This window comes from Mirounga angustirostris, unplaced genomic scaffold, assembly GCF_029215605.1.
Source record: "Mirounga angustirostris isolate CCGP_5_RB_7025 unplaced genomic scaffold, mMirAng1.0.hap1 SCAF_9, whole genome shotgun sequence".
In the NCBI taxonomy this organism is placed as follows: Eukaryota; Metazoa; Chordata; class Mammalia; order Carnivora; family Phocidae; genus Mirounga; species Mirounga angustirostris.
In genome coordinates, this window is record NW_026991717.1 from 18,250,612 (window position 1) to 18,274,546 (window position 23,935).

The window sequence follows — 23,935 nt, forward strand, 5'->3', positions numbered from 1 at the left end:
CAACTCTTTTCTGTGCAATTAAACTATAGAAAAGTGTTAGTGCCTTTTGCTGCATGCCAAGGAGAATTCTCTCTTAATTGGCCTTCTGCTGTAGGGCCACACTTCCAAATATGTCACCTATTAATAATGAGAATAATAATAATTGCCATATATTGGGGAAGGTGTATGCCAAGGATTCTGCTTGATAATTTAGAAGCTTTGTTAGTAATTCTCACCGAACTTAAGAGACAGCATTATTGGGGCGCCTGGGTGGCTCAGTTGGTTGAGTGTCCAACTCTTGGTTTTGGCTCAAGTCACGGTCTCAGGGTCGTGGGATCGAGCCCTGTGTCGGGCTCTGTGCTCAGCAGAGAGTCCACTGGGGATTCTCTCTCTCTCTCCCCTCCCCCCACTTGTGCTTTCTCTCTAAAATAAATAAATAAATCTTTAAAAAAAGAGCATTATTTTCTCCTTTATATGGTTAGGGAAACTGAGGACACCCATTTAGTAAATAGAAGAATGGGGATTCAGACCCAGGTTGTCTGACTCCAAGACTGTTCTTACTCCATTAATTAGTATCCTATACTCTTCACTGCTGTAGAAGCTCAAGTAAAGAATCTTTCCTCGAGTCCCATAGGGACTCTGAAAGGCAAATCTGAAACCAGAGCTTTTGCATTTTATCAATGTAGTTTCATTTTTTGGAAAAATTCCAGTTTTCTATATGCCTTTCAAGTCTACAGATGTCTATTTGTGATGACAGGATTTGTAGTCATATCAGAGAAGTAGTGAAGAAATCTAGAAGAGGAATTCTTTGGGTAATGTTGAGGCCTTTTTCAATGCAAGTGGATTCTGGTATTTCTATCTCTATTTTTTCCATCTATGTTCTATAAATTTATAGCCTTTTATGCCGGCAGATATGTTTCTACAGATTTACTAACGTAAGAGTATACATTATTTACATGTAGTATATTATTCTTATGCTTCAAAAAATATTGTGTAGTGATTTAACTTTCACAGATTACATTCACATTCAGTTGTCATAACAACCTGGGAAGGTTGAGGGGCACTACTGTGACATTTAACGTCTTGCAGACTGAAGCTCTGCTCCCGGGGCTAATAAGTGAAAGAACAGACACATAAACTATGAACAGACAGTTCACAAAAATATATGTAAAAATGGCCCTCGGACATATTTGAAAATGTTCACACTCGTAAGGAAGTGCTCAAAAAGGGATGAAAACTTGTTAAAAGAACATAAGAACCAACCTTAAGCTGCTCCTAGTTGCCAAAACTGGAACATTTTGACTGATAAAATCATAATGGTATTGGGTTTTTAGTCCTTATGATAAAATAAATATCCATGAATCCATACTGATATAAAAAATAAATGGGAAGGAAGGGAAGGCTCTTCCTTACAGAAAGACGGTAATAAGAACTCACTGTTAGATAAATACCATACAATAATTATTGCAAACAAGAGCCATTGGTGGATGCTAAAACTAATATGCAAGATTTTGAAGAGGAACAGAATATTTACATAGGCTTGGGGCTGTAGTAATCAGAATGTTTGACCTGGGGTGGAGGTGGGGGGGCTGCTTCCAAGATGGCCCCATTTCCTCTCCAGACATCTGTGGGAGGGCCCTCCTGACCAGGAAGTTGTCTTCTTCCAGAATGAGTGATCCAAGGCAGAGAGCAAAGAGGAAGCCACGTTGCCTTCTGTGGTTTACTGTCTGAAATCACACACCATTTCTGCCTGTTCTGTTGGTTAGATCTTGTTAAGCCACCACACTGGGGAGGGGCATCTCTAGCCAGTAGCCCGGAAATTATTTTTTCTCCCTGAGAGTTGCCACTTCCCCTTTTGATGCCTCCCAGCACTCCCAGCTTTGGTTCCTCTTTTTGGGTCTTGCTCCTGTGCTAGTTCTGGACAGGAGTATCAGGATCGTTGTGATAGAACAAGCAGTGGGAAGGAGGAGGCTATGTGGACCCTTCCTGCCCTCTCCCACGAGGAACCCTTCTTCACCTCAGTCTTCTGTCACCCCTCCCCACTTTCTGTAACAGATTGTCCAGAACCCACTGTGAACCCATGAGACTTTCTACAAGCCTCCCTAGAGCAGTGATTTTTATCATTTTTCCTGGCTGTCTACATCTATATTATATCGTATTCATGTGTCTATCCTTAAGGTCCTTAATGGGTGAATGGGTTTCCTTTTGAAATGTAAATATATTTAAGAACCTCCTAATTCAGCTATCTGGGCCTCTGTATTTTCCCAAACTGCAGGTCTAGAGGGAGGAGATGTCCTTCAGCCTATTGCCTGTTGGCACAAGCAAAACTGCAGAAGATTTTTCAAAGATTGTGTTCTTGCTTCAGGGAGTCGAGGGTTTAGCAAGGCTGCTGAGGACTCTGTTCTGTGGCAGTGAAGACAAAGAGCCCCACCCAGTGAGCGCTGGGAGTGGAGAGGAAAGCTAGTGGAACATTCTGGGGCACACAGTAGGCAGGAAGGGATGACCTCAACACTTGGAAGTGTCTCTGACTGCTGCCTGTGCTGGCCAGAGATCGCCTTCAGTACCCCATGCTTGTCCCTTCACCGAGTCCTCCTCCAGCCATTGCTCCCCCGTTACCTGCTGCTTCTGGAAAACATTTGGATTCTCTCTCTTTCTGGCACACCTGTTCCTGTTGCAGACCCCTCTTTTTGGACCCCCTTTCTCACCTCTTCCCATTCCTCCTACATACTGTTAAATAACAAAAAGTCAACTGAGTGCATTTGAAGAGCTAATTGGCTTTATTAAGTGATAATGGGGCAGCATCCCACCTAGCAAGTCGAAAGGAGCTCCGGAGCTCCGTCAAGCTGCAGAAAAGGAAAAGTTTTTAAAGGCAGAGAGGGAGCAGTGAAAAGGAAATTATTAGGAAAGAATGCATTGTTTTAGGCAAGGTAGCCCTGCTGAGGGGAACGGATGGGGTCTAGCAGTAAATTTCGTAGTGCTTACCAGGAAATTCCATGTTGACCGGTTAAAGGTTACATTCCTGAGGGAGGTTGAGACTGTAATTAGGTTAAGTATTAAGGCCTGGTTTGGTGACGTGGCCTAGCATAAGTGACTCCATTCTGGGCCTGTGGTTTTCTTTGTAGCAATACCCATTCCAGTCCTTACTCACTGGCCTGCAGGACTTGTCCACCTCATCTTCACCCTTCACTAGAGGACTGGGATTTAGGGTTCCCTTTGCTTCTTCCTCCCCCTACAGCCTTGGGCAGTCTATCCATTCCGACATTGACCTAGCTCCAGAGACTTCAGCCCAGCCAGGGCCTGATCCCTAGCCCTCCCTCACCTCTGCTCCCCTCACTCTATCCTGGGGGAGGTGAGACGCAGTAGGTGATACAGGGGTAGAACTAAGCCGGGCTAGGCTGACTTGCCAACTTTGTTTATATCACCTTTTTTCCATTGGAGAAAAATGAAACTGAATGCAGACCTACAACAACCATTATTTTTAAATTAAAATTGTCTCTAAAAGGTCACAGAATTTTTAGGTGGGAAGGAAATCTAATCATATTCTCTTCCCAGTTATCTCATTTCACAGTTCAAGAAATCAAAGTCCAGGTGGGTTAAGTTATTTTTCTACAGTCACGTTCTCTGATGCAGAATCTAATATTCCAGCTGACATAATTTCACACTCAGAGTTCAGTTAAATCTATAACAATCTGTCTTCCAGAATAGAAATTTTGACTTACTCTAATATGGATTACATTTTACATTTCACATTGTACTGGTACGTATTTCTAGGAATTATAGTACTTTTCTTTCCAATCCAGATTTAGGTCGATCTCGAGAACTACAATACGTGTACGTGGATAACAACATTCACCTGAAAGGCTTGCCATCCTATCTGTACAATAAAGTCATCGGGTGCAGTGGGTAAGGCTGATTTCATGTTTTACGCTATAGCTAAACTCTTTGCCACGTTCATTTCGATTTTATTTTTTGGTCCTGATGTAACTTAGAAATAGGTGAACTACTTTGGGTCATCCTGTTCAATTCTGTCTTTGGCCTTACTTTGCTAAACCAAGTACCTTTAGAAGCTAAGAATATTGGGCAAGTGATTTACAGTATTATAGGTCGAGTTCAGTTAGTACGCAAGTTGTTGATTATTTTCCAGTCAAAAATGAATCCGTGTATACCGATATAAACTCCATAGTATCAGTCACTGAAACTGGAGGAATCAGCATGAACTTAAAAGCTCTCCTTTCTCTTCATTCCACTACGGTGACAATTCTGTAGGAATAGCTTTAGTATCTAGAACTTGACCATTTTGAAATACTTAGAATGCAACATTTGAAATATCCTCTTAATACGAATCATGACTGTAGCAACCAAAACAGATGTTTCAGTTCAAGGGAAATGATAGGCTTTTATTTTCAGAGCAGCAATAAACTTTCCTTCTCAGTCAGGCTTCTAGAAAGGTGGCTTCAGCTTCTCCTTCTATAACGTTGGGACAGAACCACCTTAAAGTGTTTCCCAGGGTGTTGTGAGATTAATAAAAGACAACTCAACTACCAGAGCCTGCTTTTAACTGGCCTGCCTTTCCTCACATAAACAGCCAAAGGATACTTGGGATACATTCAAGGCCACTTAGCCAGCATATTTACTCTGTCCTTGTGATTCCAACACCCTGCATAAGCCGGCTCATACTATATGTAGTTCTGGCAAGAAGAGAGCTGACCGTAAGCTTGTGTGTAGAGGACAGCCACTCCCCTGTTGGCCTGGCTCCAGGGGATGGGCCCTGAGCAGCGATTACTCCAGAGAGGGCATTCCTTGGAGTAGTGGCCTTCCCTTAGGAAAAATTATGCCATTGTTATCTTGGAAGAGCCTTCAATGACGTTTCGAAGTGCCCATATAGGCTGACAAAATGCAACCCCAGAGATGTATTTCAGAACCTTCTTAAAGCAGAGATAATAGAACATGCTGCGGGGTTTTTAGCTCAGTGATTTTTCGACAGCTGATTATGTGACTGCTGTGGTACTCAGTAGTACTCAGGCATTAATCCTAATGAGTTCTTAAAGGATCTGTAATACAGCCTAATTCTTCCAAGTGGTAAGTAGAATACCCCCCATCACCAAGATACACGGAATGATGCAAGCAAGCTCCAAGACTGAAGGCAGTTCTTCCTACATCTAAGCCTTCAGAGACTGCACTGAAGTCTCTACCACAATTAAGGAATAGCTTTTACTTAAGATAAAGAGCCTTCTACTTTGTCGTGTAGATATGGATGTTATCAACTGCCAGAAAGTTCTATACGTGCTGAGTAAAGAGACATTTTTTAATCCTTGACTTGGTATCTGGTAGCAGGAGTAGTGAATTTTATAATTAATTTTCTTTGAGAAAATAAATAGTAGGACAAAATATGCAAATTATTACCTAGTAGTCTAAAATTATTATTATAATTTATTATAACATCTTCCTTTGGAAGTAGTAATAAGAAAATAAATAATTATTCAAAGAACAGTATCAAACATTTGGTTTTGTAATATTAGTCGTTTTTGGAATAGAGGCAACCCCACTTACAAATGAACTGTGATCCAAAAGGCATTTTTATTCTTGTTGGTTTAACTCAGAATGATTTAACTCTTTAGAAGCAATTCTGGTGGTTGTATTCCTGGCCAGCTCATTAAAACATCATTTAACTCATTTTACACCCCCAAAATTATATTTTATGGCAAAACGTACTCTGAATTCTAATAGATGGTGGCTACTGAAGGCTTGGCAACAGAATTAAGGGGCCTCCTTCTTTGATCTCCTTTATCTCTCTTGATGAATATATGCAAAGGGAATCCCCCATTCCAAGTCAAAGTGGGGGCTGCTTTGGGAGAAGGAAGGGCCAGGAGTAGAACAAGTTTCTGAGGTAAACCTAATAATAAAGAGCAAAAGGGTACTTGAGGCCTAGAAAGTGCACTTCTTGATTCTGAACAAGGATCTTGGTTCACTTAGTTCTTTAAGTGAATATTTACTGAGCAACTACTCTGGTCACTATGTTAGACAATGGCCATACAGTGATGAGTAAAGCAAATTCTTAGTACCTGGCCTTGTGGACCATATAATCTAGCCAGGAATCCAAATAAACAAATAATTGATCAAACCTGGTGTCAGTTCTCTTTAAGGAGATAGTTAAGCTGAGAACCTAAGGGTCAACATACTTGGTTCTCCACTGCTCTCACATGTTGCTTCTTAGATGTAGGCCTGGAATATAAGAACCCTCTAGCTTCTTCTCCCTTAGAGCAACAGAGCAAAATAAACACAGCTTTAGGGACTGTGGCAGAATATGAAAAGTCTGCTGTACGTATAATTTCGCATCTTTGAAGGAAAATGCAGAATCAGATAAACTGTAAAGAAGTATAAATATAGCAAATAACAAATGTTGTACAGTTTCAAGAAATCTTAGAAGTCTCACATAATTATCTTTGATATTCATGGAAATAAAGTTAACACCTCCTTATTACATGTTCACTTATTTGTCATATAATTATTGAGCATCAGCTAGCAAGTCAGCACTATGCTGAGAATTGTGGAAAAGACAAAAATAACTTAGATGTTTTTCCTAATATATAAAAATAACTGTTAATACAAAAAATAAATAGCCTAAGAGAGGTAGAATGATAGAAATTTAGAGCATGGGACTATCTTTTATGACCTAGCCTTGAAGTTATACACTGTCATTTCTGTTATACCCTGTTGATTACACAGGTCAACCCTATTCATTATGGGAGGAGACTTCTTAAGGGAGTGAGTACTAGGAGGGGAGGATCATGGGTGCCATCTTGGAGACTGGCTGTCATAGCTTCCTTGCATCCAGTGCTCTTTGCCAGCTTCATAGAGAAGTAGGATTTTTTTTTTGTCTTTGTCTTTCTTACTGTTACTATAGGAGTAAATGTCTTTAGTTCTTCTGTATTTTACCCAGAAAGAGAACTCCTTCCCGTTAGAATTTTAGAGAATGGTAATTGGCACATTTGCTTACTTAGGAGAACTTAATGGTAAAAGTGATCCTATACCAGTTATTTTTTTTAGTTGTCTGATTTTTTGAAGAAAAGAAAACTGAGCCATTGCTCTACTTTTTCTTATGTAAATAAGCAATTACAGCTGGATTTGGTACAAATTGGTTAAATGACTTGATTAAATGGTTTGTTAATATAACCACTTAAGGTAACAGAGTTATTTATATGAGAAATGCATTCTGAGTTCTGAGTTAAACCAGCAGTCTGAAAAAAATAGCCTTGGGGCACCTGGGTGGCTCAGCTGGTTGAGTGTTGGACTCTTGGTTTGGCTGAGGTTATGATCTTGGGCTCGGCACTCAGCGCAGAGTCTGCTTGAGATTCTCTCCTTCTCCCTCTTCCCTCCTCCCCCTCAAATAAATAAAAAAAATCTTTAAAAATAAAATATAAATAAATAGCCTGTACATCATAGTCTCTTTTTTTGTGGGGGCTGCCCCACATCTAATAACAAGCAATATTAGATACCTGAACCGAACCACACCTCGTGGGGCAAACACAAAGCAGTGTGGCTACAGATAAAAATACCGAAGTGTGACTTGAGCTGTCAATCGAGAGACAGAGTTTGCAGTTTGATTCCAAACAAAGTAATTGTTTATTAAAACAAAAATATTAACACTCCTTTTAAGAGGAATGTAACAGATTCTAGCATCTTTACAATATAACTTTCACAGTGTACAGGATGCAACCCAAAATTACAAGACATATGAATAATAAGAAAAATGTGGCCCATGGGGCGCCTGGGTGGCTCAGTTGGTTAAGCGACTGCCTTCAGCTCAGGTCGTGATCCTGGAGTCCCTGGATCGAGTCCCACATCAGGCTCCCTGCTCAGCAGGGAGTCTGCTTCTCCCTCTGACCCTCCCCCCTCTCATGTGCTCTCTCTCTCTCTCTCTCATTCTCACTCTCTCAAATAAATAAATAAAATCTTAAAAAAAAAAAAAGAAAAATGTGGCCCATTCTCAAGGAAAAAGACAATCAGCAGACACTGACCTGAGAGGACCCAAACTGTTGGTATTGACAGATGAGGATTTTAAAACAACTATTCGCAATGAAGTAAAGAAGAGTAAGTTTGCAGTGAATGAAAAGACCAGGAAAAAAAAAAAAAGAAACTGTAGGAAAGAAATAAGTGGGGATTCTAGGGTTGAAATACAGTATCTGAAATAAAAATTCTTCTTGATGGGGTTAACAACCGAATGGGTATAACAGAGGAAAAGTCAGTGAGCTTGGAGGTAGATCAATAGAAATGATTCAGTGTGAAGAACACAGAGAAAAAAGATTGAAAAGAAAAATGAACCCAGCATCAGGGATCTGTCAGACAATATAAAAAAGCCTGATAGCAGTATAATTGGTGTCCCAGAAGGAACAGAATTTTCTTAATTTTTCTTTCCTAAGAGAAATACAGCAAAAATGTTTGAAGAAATAACGTCTGAAAATTTTCCAAATATGAAAGACTTAAGTTTACATTTTCAAGAAGCTTAGCGAACCCTAAGCAATATAAATTACAAAGAAAATGATGCCTAGGCAAAGCTGCCAAAAACCAAAGATAAAAAGAAAATCATGAAAGCAACCAGAGAAAAATGACAAATTATGAACAAAAGACTGTTACCTTCTCATCAGAGACTATGAAGGCCAGAAAACAGTGGAACAACATTTTTAAAGTGCTAAACAAACAAACAAACAAACAAACAAACAAAAATTGTCAACCTAGGAGCCAGCAAAAATACTTTTCAAGAATGAAAGCAAAATAAATGCGTTCTCAGACGGAACATAAGTAAGCCTTAAATGAGGTCCTGCCAAGATGGCAGACTCTTCATCCAGACCAAGGCCATCCTCTGGGTGGCATAGTGTCTTTCCTTCTCCCTGTCCACTTCTCCCATTCCTTTTCCTGTAACTTAAGCTGAAAAAAAACCCTTTTTGTTAAAAGGGAGGGTAAGTCTAGTAGGAGTTCCCACAATAATGAACAAACAGATGACTTCATGTGCTTTCTGAAGAATTAAAAGATAGTTATTCGGGTGCTTTCAGTAAGAGTATTTAATTCTTTTAACATGCTGTTAGGTGAAATGGAAAGTGTGAAAACGCACATGAGTTAATGTGCTAAATAACACATGTTCTGGAGCACAATCTTAGTGGCAAAATGTTGTCACTATTCACTTTGCTTTTAGGGTTAAATGTTGAATGGCAGCTCTGAAAACACTGAGCTGAAAGAAAATCATGTGATAATTGTTATAAATTATTCTGCATAACTAAGCCCAAAGTACTAACATTTGTAACAGACTTCAACTCATTTTTATAACTCACTTAAGGATTCAGATGTACAATTTTTTGGTAACTACCCTGGCATTTAATCTAAAGTCATAAAAACTACCGAGTTGGAAGTCAAAGACACCAAGGCTCAATAATTGCCTGCTGATAATGATTTCAATTCCTTGTGATAAGAGGCATATATGGGGCTTCCATCCCTCCTTGCTAGCAATTCATTTCATAACTACTTTTTCTGGAGATGAGTGACCCTAGCTTCCAAGGCAGATACCTGTCCGGCCTGCTCCCCCACTTGTCATTCTCTTCCATGTGCCAGACACTGGCCAGTAGGAACTGTTTAACCCCCTGTACCCTGCGCATTCACAGAGCTGAATCCCTGTTCCATTTCCCTGGAATATCATCATGCTAATGTTAATTCGTAACAATAGATTCCTTCATGGCAACATCTTAGACCGGTGTTTTGTTTTGTTTTTTAAAGATTTTATTTATTTATTTGAGAGAGATATATAGTGAGAGAGACAACATGAGCAGGGGGAGAAGGTGAGGCAGGCTCCCTGCTGAGCAGGGAGCCCAATGTGGGACTCGATCCCAGGACCCCAGGATCATGACCTGAGCCGAAGGCAGACGCTTAACCGACTGAGCCACCCAGGCGCCCCTAGACAGGTGTTTGACCAAATGTCTGTGTACTATGATCTAGGCAAGTTGAATCAGAAGTTTAACCATCACACACTATATTGTAGCAGATTAGCAAAAGACTCATTTACTGTAACAGTAGAAAACAAGAACAGCTATAAACTGGACCTAACGGTTACTGTGTGCAAGGCAATGTGCTCAGGGATTTATCTGCATATTGCACGTAATCTTCCCAGCAATCCTTGTGATGTTGTCCCCATTTCAGAAATGAAGAAACTGAAGCTCAGAGAGATTATGTAAACTGTCCCAGCTCACCAAGCTAGGCAGTGGTAGATTTGTCATCTGCTTCATTGTCCATACTCTTAACCGCTCTCTCCTCTTTGGTCTAGAATCACCTCTGTATGTTTGAGCCCCTCTGCTAGCTCCTTGAGAGCAGAGATGGAAAATACCTTTCTCACACCCCTATTTCGTGTAATAGGGGTGGATATTTCATCTCTGATGAGGTCGAGGGCAGTTGGCCATGCCCAGCAGAAAGGTCCCCTAACTCGTGTGAATTCCTCCCTTCCAGTCTGCCTTCCTCATAGCTGAGGCTCTTCTCCACTGTGAAGCAGAGAAGGCATTTAATAGACATATCCGAAAATGAATTTAATTAGCCCTTTATATCCAGTGGTGAAGAGTAGGAGCTTCTGCTAAAGGAATTGTCAAAGGGAAATTAGACCTTGTATAAAAAGAGAATCCACTTACTTGTTAATGTGAACCTTTTCAGTGGTTTTAGTCAGACGCCTGTCTTTTTAATTATGGGAGATGAGGAAAGCATTAGGAAAAATCTGGCTTTCAGTTCCCTCAACCTTTATTTGTTACTCTATATTGTTAAATTCCTTGGGCAGTGTCCATGTACGGTTCATACACAATTGTATTAAGAAGCAGCAGCTGTTAAGGCAATAGCAGTATGAAGTAAACATTCACAAATGACTTGCTTGGTTTTCATTCTGAATTTTCATTGTTTTATGGTTTTGCTCAGGGTTCTTACACTACAGCGTGGCTATAAAGTTTGAAAACAAATAATATTATTTTACCATGTACATTAGTCAGGGTTCTCCACAGCAACAGAACCAATAGGATGTATGCGGGGGTGAGGGGGAGAGGGAGCTTGACTTATTTTGAGGAATTGGCTCATAGGATTGTGGGGGCTGGCGAGTCTGAAATCTGCAGGGCTGGCTGGAGACCCAGGGAAGAGTTGATGTGACAGCTTGAGTCTGAAGGCAGTTTGGAAGGGGACCTCACTCAGTCTTTTTCTCTGAAGGCCTTCAGCTGATCGGTTGAGGCCCACCCACATGGTAGAGGGTGATCGGCTTTATTCACAGTCTACCGATTTCAATGTTCATCTCATCCAAAAACTACCTTCACAGAAACATCTAGTCTGGGTTGAGCCAAATAATCTGGCTACCGTGGCCTAGCCCTCTTAATACAAAAATTTAATCATCACCCCATGTGTTGTAGTAGGTCATCAAAAGAATCATTTATTGTGTGTTTGCCTGTGTTTCCACACTTCATGGCCACACTGCATAGTAGCATTTTGGATATTATTCCTTCGTTGTATTATGAAAGAAACGGTCATTATAAAGTGAACTTGAGATTCATTTCCTCATCTTCACAGAATGGTTCATAAGGGTAATATCCTTCCCAGCCATGGAAATACTAATACCGAGCCACAGGTATGCTTCTGCAAACTCATGCTGATGTGATCACATGGGCCGAACAGAGGTTTTGAAAGTGAGAGGGATAAAGGCAAAGTCAACATCAAAGGCAAAAATCGCAAGAATTTGTCAACTTTGACATGATTTGACAGGCCAGTGTGTAGCTGGTTTGCCCCGTGCACCCATGCCAGCTGTTAGATTATTGACGGTACTGACGTATTTCTACCCACGTTGGTGAAGAGCTCTTGGGCGAAGTCCCCCGAGTCCCCCAGCTTCCAAGTCAGCCTCTCCCTAAGGTCTCATAATCCACAACAAAAGGCTCATGACTAACAGAGCAGAGGGCTCCAGGACCATGCCCCAGCAGCATGATACTGTTTGTTTTTGTTTGTTTTAATAAGGTATGATTTACAGACAGTAACATTCACACTTTTTAGCGAACATTTCTGTGAATCGTGACAAATGCATGCAGTCATAAAGCCGCAGCTATAACCAAGACACAGGACAGGTCATTCACCTCAAAAATGTCCTCCGTGTCCCTTTGAAATGAACCTCCCCCCTTCCACCCCAGCCCCTGGAAGCAGTGGTCTGTTTTGTGTCCCTATATTTTACCCTTTCTAGACTGTCCTATAAAATGAAGTAATAGAAGCTTCCATAAACATTCATATATGGGGTTTTGTGTGAACATAAATTTTCATTTCACTTGGATAGAATTCCTAAGAATGCATTTGCTGGGTCATATGGTAAGTGTATGTTTAGTTTTATAAAAAACTGCTGGACTGCTTTCCAACGTGGCTGTGCTATTTTGTATTTCCGTCAGCAACTTAAGAGAGTTCTTGTCAGTTTTTTTTTAATCTTTCAGACATCCTAATAGGTGAGTAATGATATCTCATGGTTTTAATTTACATTTCTCTAATGACTACTGATGTTGGACCTCTTTTCATATGCTGATTTGCCATCCATCTATCTTCTTTGGTAAAGTGTGTTCCGATCTTTCACTCACTTTTTACAGATTCGATTGTTTTAAATTATTGACTCTTGAGAGTTCTTTATATATTCTGAATACATGTCTTTCATCAGATATGTGATTTGCACATATTCTCTCCTGGTCTGTGGCTTGTCTGTCAATTTATCCGACTTAACTGGTGTATATTGTGGCACTTCATAGTACCCACCCACCCAACACACACATGACTCAAGATACATTTCATTTAATCCATAAATAAGACATTTTCCAAAATCCTGTTTGACAGATTACTGTCATTTTTCCTATATAATCATTTCCTTAAATGTAGTGATCTTGTAATGTAACCAAATATAGATATTTGTAATGCTTAGGAGGTCACTAGCACATCTCCTGGTCCTGAGACTTCTAATGGACCCCTGCAAGTACCCCCAGCTTATTTCCTTTTTGGCACCATGTAGATGCCTCGGTATTCTTTTTCCCATTTCCTTTTTATCTTTTCTCTTTCAGACTTCTTTATCTATGTGTGATGACTCAAAACAACCAATCTGTGTTTGGAACTGCTTAGCTATCGATATGGAAACTGCTAGATAGAAGAGAAAATTGAACACGTTAGATGAGTTCACAGCGGAAGAACGCCTATAATACAGTTAGAAAATGTGTGATAGAAACTTCAAACGTTGTGGTAGATCATTGGTAAGAGAGGATATCAGGGAAGACTATATAAAATAATTAGATTTGGGGATGAGTAAGATTTGTATTTGGAATGCCCCAATGTAGAAATTTTCAGGCCCAATTTGGCCTGTAGGCAGGAGGGGCCATGGTGCATTTTAATAAAGACAACATTGCCTAGAATAAGGCGTATGATTCAGAATCCACAAGGAAACGGTAAGGCCACACACATCCATAGGCACCTCTCTGCTTATGTTCTCCTTTTGAATCAACTAAGGGAAGAGGGTCATTTCTTAAAATTTGGTTAGAAGGCTTCCATATTTTGACCCTGCACATCAGTGTAAATTTCATTAGCTTACCAAAGGAACATTACCAATAATTTTGAAGTTCCTGTATGCCCCTTTCCAACTGAACGCTCTTTCCCAAAGTTAGCCACTATTCCGAATTTTATATTTATCATTCATTTATACTTAGTTATGATTTTGATATATGTGAATATCTCCCCATATAGTATATTGTCAAGTTTTGTATCTTTGTGTAAATGGATCATGCTGTATGTATACTCCTGTGACTTGCTTTTTTTCATGTAACATTTTGTTCTTAGTCTTCAGCTTCTTACCCATTTTTCTGCTCCTTTTTAGAGAAAACCTGTTTGAAAGAGACGTTTATACTTACTGTCACCACTTCCTTCCATTCTCCCATCCACCCACACAGGTTAGGCTTTGATAACCCAATTCTACACCAAAGCCAGCATTTTCAGTGTCACTAGTCCCTTGCACGTTGCCAAATTCACTTCTCAGTTCTAATCCTTCTTGGCCTGTCCAACACTTGATCAGTTTCTCCTTGAAACACCTTCTTCACCTCACTTTCAGAACACCTGGCTTTCAGAACACCATCTCTCTGGTTCCGCTCCTCTGCCGCTATACACCCCTTCTCAGCCTTCTCTACTGGTTCATCCTCATTCCCCCGTTCATGACATCTTGGGCTCAGGACTCAAAACTCTTCTCCATCTGTATCCAAAAATTGCAATTCTCCACTCCAGGGTATTTGGAAATGTGTATAAGTTGGGGAGGGGGTTGGCTTTAAGACTGGGTCTCTACTGACATTTGGTGGGATGCTAAATATCTAGCAACGCACACAGAAGTTCTAAACAATTACGAATATGTGTCCCCCTAGAATGCCAAGAGCATCCCCGAAGAGAAACATTTCTAGGTTGGTTATTTCATACCATCACAATTATGCTTTAAATATTATGCATGCATGACTCCCACATACAGACATCCAACCACATCCAATTGGCATTTCCACATGGATGTGTACAATTAAATGTTAACATATCCATAATCAGATCCCCCAACTCAGTCTTCCACAATCTGCTACACATCAGTTGATGGAAACCATTCTTCCAGTTATTCTGCCTAAAAGCTTGGGGGTCGTCTTTGATTTCTCTTTCTCTCGCATCCACAGCCAACTCATTATATAGCCTGTTGGCTGTACATTCAAAAATAGATTCGGGCTCTTGCCACTTCTCACCACTTCTATTTACTATATCTCCTTGACCTAAATTACCATCGTCTCTCACCTGGATTAAAGCAGTAGTCTTCTTCTGTCTCAACCACCTTGAGTTTGTTTTCAACATAGTGTCTGGCAATCCCAGCCAGGTCATAACCCAGATCCAGTTATCTCTATTCAGCCATCACCCTTGGTATTCCATGTACTTAGCATAAGAGCCAGAGCCCTTCCACTGACCTGTGAGCCTGTACATGACTTGTCTTTTAGGTCGTACCTTCAAATTCTTCTCCTACCACTCTCTCCCTTCCTGCCTCCACTTCGGCCATATTTACCCCCTCCCTTCTTCTTGAGCACACCAGACTCCTGCCTCTTTGCACCTGTTTCTCCTCTATCTGAATATTGTTCTCTCAGATTTCTTTGTGGTCTTAACATCACATGTATTACAGCTTCCATCAAAATTCTCAATCTTAAAGCTTATTAGACATATTAAGAATGGTTATTGTAAAATTTGTATCAGATAATTCCATCATCTGTCATCTTTTTAAAAATTCTTTTTTTAATAGCTGTTGTTTCTCTTGATTTTCTCTTAGGCTGTTTTATCTATCCTTATACCTCGTTAGTTTTGATTGCCTACCAGATATGGTATATAAAGAACTGTTATATTATCTTAGGCCTCAAATTATATTCTCTCCCTGTAGAGTGGCCTCAAGCACATGTGTCTTTTTATTAATCTGTTGCTTCTCAACTCTGAATCTACCCTTTTTCCTGGAACTGGCTCCTATAGAACTTTCTCCTTTGTCATGTGGATTAATATAAGGTTTTTTCAGTAGAGGGCCATGGAGGGATACGTCAAGGTCAGAAGAGGAGGAAAGCATTTCCCTTCCTGCTTCCGGGCTGCTGTTTTCTGCACAGTGGCTGGCAAAGGGAGACCTGGGAACAGTGCCGCTGAAACCCACACTCTCCAGCCAGTTTCTCTGTTCCTTGGCGGACCACTCTTGCAGACTACCTGGTAGTCTGCCACCCAGGGAGCTGATTCTGTGACCCAGCTCTAGCCCCCAGGATGTTTTCCACCCCCCAGCAGCAGGCCAGCTTCTCCAGCAAGTTTCTCTGCTACCCGATGGGCTGCTTCTGTGGACTGCCTCCATAGCACTGCGTGTTCCTGTGGCAGTCGTGCCCCCAAATAGGTCTAGAGGGGGGAAGCTTTCCAAGTAACTTTCTTGTTCATGCTCCCTACATTCTGGAGATTTCTTTCCGCTTAACGATTCTTATAATTTTCCCTCTTCAAATTCCCAGTGTGGTTTTGCCTCCCGACTGGACACTGACCGATACAATGACCTTCTGGCCATTTGCGAGGCTCTTTTCAGTGGCTGGCAATTTCAAATCCATTTCAGGAATTGAGAAGATTTGAAGTTAGGCTTCAGTCCTTGAGATGGCCTCTACCTTCAGTTCCTCCTTACTCCAGGGGCCCTTTGTGTGGATGATTTTTCAGTCCTGCATCTGCCTTAATGGGCTCTGGATGCCAGTATTCGTCCCTCTGGGTCCCTTTAGGCAGTTAAATGCTGCTCTGCTTCAAGCAGTCTTTTCAGTAATTGACAAACACCCTTAGGAAAGAAATAGCCCCAAATGCCGGTTTGTTCCTCAGGTTCTGTCTTGTCTTGGATCTTGGCTCTATAATTTTTCCTGAATGCTCTCCAAGGCCGTAAAGCGGATATTTCATCCAGCTTTTGATACTGTCTTCAGTTGGTTACTGTTACCTGGCTTGCCATCACAAGAAGTGAAACTTCTTTATAAATCTGTTCATCTCTTTCATATCTGTCTTACTAGTTCCTCTTTTATTCTTTTTTTTTTTTTTTTGAGATTATTTATTTGAGAGAGAGTGTGGAGAGAGGGCAGAGGGAGAGAAAATCTTAAGCAGACTCTGCCTTGAGCGTGGAGCCCAACACGGGGCTCCATCTCGTGACCCTCAGATCATGACTCTGAGATCATGACCTGAGCCAAAACCAAGAGTTGGGCATTTAACCGACTCCACCACCCAGTTGCCCCAGCTGCTCTTTTATTCTAATGTTGTATATTTTTAATTTCTCTCTTTAATCAGTACATGCCAGGCATATTTTTTATTTGAAAGAATGAGATTTGGGGTTTATTTATACTTTCTATTCTTTGTTTCCTTTTCACCAATTTCAGCTCTTAGGTTTTTCAATATCCTATTCATACTTTGTATTTATTTTGCTTTGCTTTTCCTGGTATATATATATAGCACATGCGCATGCACACACATACACACACATCTCTGAAACCATCAGTAAAATTAAGATAATAAACATATCCATCACTCCCAAGGTTTTCTCATGCCCCTTGGTCATCTTTCCTTCTGCCCCCATCCTATCTCCAGACAACCACTGATCTATGTTCTGTTACTGTACATTAATTTGTATTTTCTAGAGTTTTATATGAATGCAATCAAACAATATATTCTCTGTTTTGGTCTGGCTTCTTTCACTCAGCATAAAATTTGGAGATTTATTCATGATGTAGTGTGTATCAGTAGTTCATTCCTTTTGATTGCCATGTAGAATTGCATTCTACGGATATACTACAGATTACTTCCATTCACTTGTTATGGACATTTGTGTTGGTTCTAGTTTTTTACTTCATTACAAATAAAGCTGCTATGGACATATGTAGACTGTCCTTTAATGGTCCTAGTCTTAAATTTACTTGCATAAATAGTAGTAGTCTGGATCATAGATATCCTTAATTTTTGAAGGAACTGCAAACTTTCAAAAAATAACTACCATTTTGCATTCCCACCTCAATATAAGAGATTTTCAGTTCTTCCCTATTTTTGCCGCTTTTGGAATAGTCCGTCTTTTAAATTTTATCCATTCTAATTGTTCTGCAATGGTATTTCATTATGTTTTTAAATTACATTTTTCTAGTGAATAAGAAGATTAACATAACATAAAAAAAAAAGAATGCACATCTTTGCTTGTCTTATTTGCCGTCCATATATCTGCTTTGACATAGTGTCTATATAAGTCTTTTCCCCATTTTTTTCTTGGGTATTTGTGTTCTTATAGAGTTTTGAAAGTGTTTTTTTATAGATTCTGGATACAAGTCTTTTATCTTATATATACTTTGCACATATTTTCTCCCAGTCCATGGCTTGTCTTTTCATTGTCCTAATGGGGCCTTTTAAAGAGCAGACATTTTTTATTTTGATAAAGTCCATTTTACCAATTTGTGCCTTTATGGATCTTGCTTTTGGTGTAACCCACATCACAAAGGTTTTTTCCTGGGTTGTCTTCTAGAATTTTTAAGGTTTGGGTTTCTATTTTGATCTATGATTCATTTTGAGTTAATCTTTTATATGGCACAGGTATGGCTGAAGTTCCTTTTTTTTCGCATATGGATATACAGTTAGTTGTTCCAGTACCATCTATTAAAAATACTATTCTTTCTCCACTGTATTGCCTTTGTACTTTTGTTGAAAATTAGTTGTCCTGGGGCGCCTGGGTGGCTCAGTCGTTAAGCGTCTGCCTTCGGCTGAGGTCATGATCCCAGAGTCCTGGGATCGAGCCCCGCATTGGGCTCCCTGCTCGGCGGGAAGCCTGCTTCTCCCTCCCCCACTCCCTCTGCTTGTGTTCCCTCTCTCGCTGTGTCTCTCTCTGTCAAATAAATAAATAAAATCTTAAAAGAAAAGAAAAGAAAAGAAAATTAGTTGTCCTTAAAATGTATGGGTCTATGTCCAGAACTCTCTTTGCTCCATTGATCTATTGGTCTGTTTTGACACCAATACCACGTTGTTTTGATGACCATAGGTTTACTGTAAATCTTAAAATTAGGTAGTGTTAGTCCTTCAAATTTTGTTTCAGAGTTGCTTGGCTATTCTAATTGTTTAGCATTTCCCAATAAATTTTAGAATCAGAGTTTCAATTACATTTTTAAAAAAACCTGTGGTTTTGAACTGTGTTGAATCTATAGATCAATTTGAGGAGAATTACTGTCTTAGCAGTTTTGAGCCTTTCAATCCATGATCACAATACATGTCTTCATTTCTCAGCAGTATTTTGTAGTTTTCAGTGAACAGGTTGTGGGCTTCTTTGGTCAGATTTCTCCCTAATTATTTTCATATTTTTCATTCTATTGTATATGGCATTTAAATTTTTTTTCAATTTCCAATGATTATTGCTACCATCTAGAAGTACAAATGATTTTGTATATTGACCTTGTGTGCTCCAGACTTGCTAAGCTCACTTAATAGTCCCAGTAGTTTTTTGTTGTTCTTGTTGTTTTGTTTTGCTTTTTGTTGTTTTTTTTTTTTGGTTTTTTTTTTTTTTTGTAGATTCTGTTGGACTTTCTACATACACAGTAATGTCTTTTGGGGAATAAAGGCAGTTTTACTTCTTCCTTACAAACCTGGTTGCCGGGGCGCCTGGGTGGCTCAGTCATTAAGCGTCTGCCTTCGGCTCGGGTCGTGATCCCGGGGTCCTGGGATCGAGCCCCGCATCGGGCTCCCAGCTCAGCGGGGAGCCTGCTTCTCCCTCTCCCACTCCCCCTGCTTGTGTTCCCTCTCTCGCTGTCTGTCAAATAAATAAATAAAATCTTTAAAAAAAAAAAAAAACCTGGTTGCCTTTTCTTTCTTTTTCTTGCTTTATTACCCTGGCTATAAGCTCTATACAACGTTAAATAGAAGTAGTGAGAGAAGACATGTTTTTCTTGCTGAACTTACTGGGAAAACAGTCTTTCACCAAGTATAATATTAACTGTTGTTTTGTCATAGATAGCTTTTATCAGATGAATAAATTCCCTTCTTTTCCTAATTTGCTAAGATTTTTTTTGAATGGGTGTTGAATTTTGTTAGATAACTTTTCTGTATCTGTTGAAATGATTATGTGATTTTTCTTTTTTTAAAGTTTTAGTAAAATGAATTACATTGATTTCTAATGTTAATGCAATCTGAATTGGCAAGATAAACCTCATTTGGTCATAGTGACTTGATACATTGTTGAATTCAATTTGCTGAAATCTTGTTTAGGTTTTTTCCAACTACGTTCAACAGTGATGCTGGGTTTTTTGGGTTTTTGCTGGGTTTTTCGGGGTTTTTTTCTCTTGTAATGTGTTTGTCTGGTTTTTGTATCAGGATAATGCTGGCTTCATAGATTGAGTTGAGAAGTATTCCAACCTTTTAACTACAAATTCAACTTCTTTAATAAATATAGGGCTGTTCATCTTACCTCTCTCTTGAGTGAGGTTTGGTAATCTTTGCCCTTCAAGGACTTTGTATTGGCATAAAATTGCTTATTGCCTTTTTGTTATCTGTAGAAACCGGGTAATGTCTCCATTCTCATTCCTGATATTAATAATTTGTGTCTTCTCTCTGATGAGTCTTGTTAGAAAATTTTCAATTTTATTCATTTTTTCAAAGTTCTACCTTTTAATTGATTTTTCTTTATCATCCCGTTTTCTATGTCATTAATTTTTTTAATTCTTTATTTAAATTCAGTTTAGTTAACATATATGTATTCTTAGTTTCAGGGGTAGAATTTAGTGATTCATCAGTTGCATATAGCATCCAATGCTCATTATATCAAGTGCCCTCCTTAATGCCCATCACCCAGTTACCCCATCCCCCCACACACCTCCCCTCTAGCAACCCTCAGTTTGTTTCTTATAGTTAAGAGTCTCTTATGGTTTGCCTCCCTCTCTGTTTTTATCTTATTTTATTTTTCCTTCCCTTTTCCTATGTTCATCTGTTTTGTTTCTTAAATTCCACATATGGGTGAGATCATGTGGTATTTGACTTTCTCTAACTTATTTTGTTTAGCATAATACCCTCTGGTTCCATCCATGTTGTTGCAAATGGCAAGATTTCATTCTGTATGATGGCTGAGTGGTATTCCATTGTATATATGTATATATACACCACATCTTCTTTATCCATTCATCTGTCGATGGACATCTGGGCTCTTTCCACAGTTTGGCTATTGTGGACATTGCTGCTATAAATATTGGGGTGCATGTGCCCCTTCAAATCACTATGTTTGTATCCTTTGGGTAAATATCTAGTATAGTGTCATTGATTTTCTTGATGCTCTTTATTTCTTTTCTTCTATTAAGTTTTAATTTGCTCTTTTATTTCCAGTGTCTTTAGATGAGAGCTCCGTATGTAACATGTCCTTGTTCTAGGCAGTAATTATAATTATTATAATGACCTTTACTGCCAGTTCTATCAGTTCTTGGTTGATTTCACTTGCATGATTTTTCTCATTATAGGTCATATTTTCCTGTTTACTGGAAAGTCTGGTAATTTTTTATTGGATTCTGGGTGGTGTGAATTTTACCACATTGAGTGCTGGATGTTTTTGTATTCATACAACTATTCTTGATATATGTCCTAGGACACCATTAAGTTCATTGGGAACAGTTTTAGCTTTTAAGATAGGGCTTTTAGGATTTGTTAAATGGGAATAGAATAGTGTTCAGTCTAGTGCTAATTATTTCCCACTACTGAGATAACACCCTTCCATGCACTCTACCTAATGCATCATGAACTGTGAGGTTCAAGTCTGATTGATAAGAACAAGCACTGTATTCAACCTTGCATGAAAAAGATAAACCTTTCGTCTTTTCAGCTGGTTCTTCCTCCAGCCCCAGACAGTTTCCTCACATGCCTGTGCTGATCAGTACTCATCTGAATACTCAAGGGGGACCCTCTGCAGATATCCAGAGTTCTTTCTTTGTGCATTTCTCTCCTCTGAGGTTCTCTCTCCTGCAACCTCTAGCTGCTTTGGACTCCCTGAGCTCTTAGTTCCTTGTCCTCAATTTAAGGTGCCTGTCATCCTGTGACGGAGTTCCTCTTCCCTGATTCAACTGTTCTCTTCAGTTGGGTCTCTGCTCAGATGTCACCTCCTCAGAAAGACTTACTTTGATTAATACAGCTCTCACTCCCCTCTCACTCTGTTTTATTATAGATTTACCTTTTCATCGTCTGGCTCTCCTCACTATAAGAAGCCCAATTCTGATCTTACATATGTACCTAACAGGACTGTATGCTCATATGTATCACATAATAGACACAAAAATGTTCGTAAGAGCACAACACTGGAAACAGTCCAATGTTTATCAGTTACTACACAGCAATGAAAATGAATAAACTATAGTACATGCAGCAACATGCATGAATCCCAGAAATATAATGTTGACAAAAGGAGCCAGATACAGAATGCATCATGCTGTTGAAAAAGGCAAAACCAAACTATAATGTTCACATTTGAAATAGTCGTTCCCTTTTGGATATGGGTTTTGCTCAGGAGGGTGTCCCAGAGTAGTCTTCTGAGGTTCTTTCTTTTGAGCCAAGGGAGAAATTGGTTGGGTGAAGTCAGTTGTGTCAGATATTGTCTCCTCTGCAAAATCTTCCCTAATTCCCTGGGTGGTCGGTCACTGTCTTCGTTGACCCAACATTAGAGCAATGATACTGTAATTATTACATTTTCCAAGGGAAGGAGTCATTTTGTTTTGGTTTTGGTTTTGGTTTGGTTTTTGTTGTTTTACTTTAAGTATCTTTAACTGGCTGGTATAGAGCTGATGCTCTGGAGACATTTTCTGGTGGAAGGAGCCCAAGCCTGTGCCCTCTCCCTCATTGCCAGAATTCTAGTGGAGGGCAGAGAGATTAGCTCATATTGTATCTGGAGAGCCAAAGTTTGTTGGCACCTGTTTGTCGTTAGAGAAGAAAAGTCTTAAGACTTTTAGGTAACCTGGTGGTCTCGGAGAGGAGGTAGGATGAGGTTGGACTCCTTAGTTTTGGCAACCATGCAGCTGTAGGAACAAAGCTGCCTCTGCCTTCTTTCCGGTTATGAGTGGCTACAGGGGCGAGGTCATGACGCCATGTATTCAGGGGGCTTCACTATGAATCTTTTCCCACAAGTTTATGGAAGGATCCAATAAAGTTATCTTATACCATTAAAAATCAATTTGCTTTGTGGGGTTTCTTCCCCCGCCACAAAAATTCAGTTAAACCAGAGTGCTATAACTTAACAGAGTACTCTTTTTTCCTTTTCATTTTGAAAATTTCAATAAGCATGAACTTGGAAAGGGTAATAAAATGAGGATAAAGGGAGCTTCCAGAGCAAATTGTGTAGATCTCCTGAAGGAAAATTCCTTCGGAGTTTGTCCTTACTGGAAGGAACTGGCCCTCAGCAATGCTGTAGCTGAGTTCCAGCTGATGAGTTTACATTTCTGTGCCAGGCTTTATTAAGGAACCCAGGCTAGCATCTGTTCACTTTGAAAAGAATTCTGGCAATTCAGCAGTGTCTTAAAATTTTAAACGTATATTTTGATTAACACATTTTTATTGGCACATATATTCTTTTCCTATTTTGCTAATACTACTGTGAATGTGCCTCTCTAGCTGTGGTGCTCCCATTCAAGTTTCCGAGGTGAAGCTGCTTTCTTTTTCATCGGGGCAGCTCACCGTTTTCCTCCCTGCCGAGGTGAAGGCCATAGGGACCGAGAATGATCACGTCCTGCCTCTGCAAGAGTTGGCCATGAGGAGTCTCCATCACACCTACCACAGTTTTCTTAAAGGTACACGGGACTTTCTCTCTTTCTGCCTCTTACTCAGTGACCTTAGAAATTGTGCTTCATGCTGCCTGTTGGGGTGTCCGTGTTTGTTATTGTGGTGAAATATACATAACATAAAATTTGCCATTTTAACCAGTTTTAAAATGCTCAGTTCAGTGGCATTAAGCACATTCACATTGTTATGCAATGGGACTTTTTTTCATTTAAAAAAAAAGTTTTAATATTTTATCAACACTGATCCTTCCGCACCAGCCCTAAAGGACTGAGGTTAGAAGTTAAACCATGTGGTTTAAATGGAGGAAATTGGTGTTTGGGCACGTATCTGGGGGAAGTGAGAAGGCTGGCAGAGGCACTTTCTTGAGGAGGGAAAAAAAGTGCCAAAGGCTTATCCTTTTTAAAGCAAAGTTGGGTCCCTTCCAGCAAAGCAAGTTTTCGCCATGCAGCCTCCTCACATCTGAGAAATTACAGACCTAGAGGGGAAGAAATACCAGGAGTTTCAGGCAGTATTGTGGATCTCGGAGATGCTTTAAGAAAGCAGTAGGCAATTTTAATAAGATACGTTCCAAGTGTTTTCAAAACTGCTAAATGTTTAATTTTTGCTTTAAAAAAAA

General features: G+C 39.7%; 1 protein-coding gene across 5 annotated transcripts in view; it reads left to right on the forward strand.

Moving 5' to 3' along the window:
- Window positions 1–23,935, forward strand: part of LRRC28 (leucine rich repeat containing 28) — a 166,342-nt gene that overhangs the window by 120,263 nt on the left and 22,144 nt on the right. For all 5 annotated transcript variants that reach the window (XM_064569970.1, XM_064569972.1, XM_064569968.1 and 2 more), the window contains 2 exons: window positions 3,780–3,882; window positions 23,152–23,327. In XM_064569970.1, the coding sequence (XP_064426040.1) occupies window positions 3,780–3,882; window positions 23,152–23,327 (279 nt within the window). The remainder of the gene's footprint in view (window positions 1–3,779; window positions 3,883–23,151; window positions 23,328–23,935) is intronic.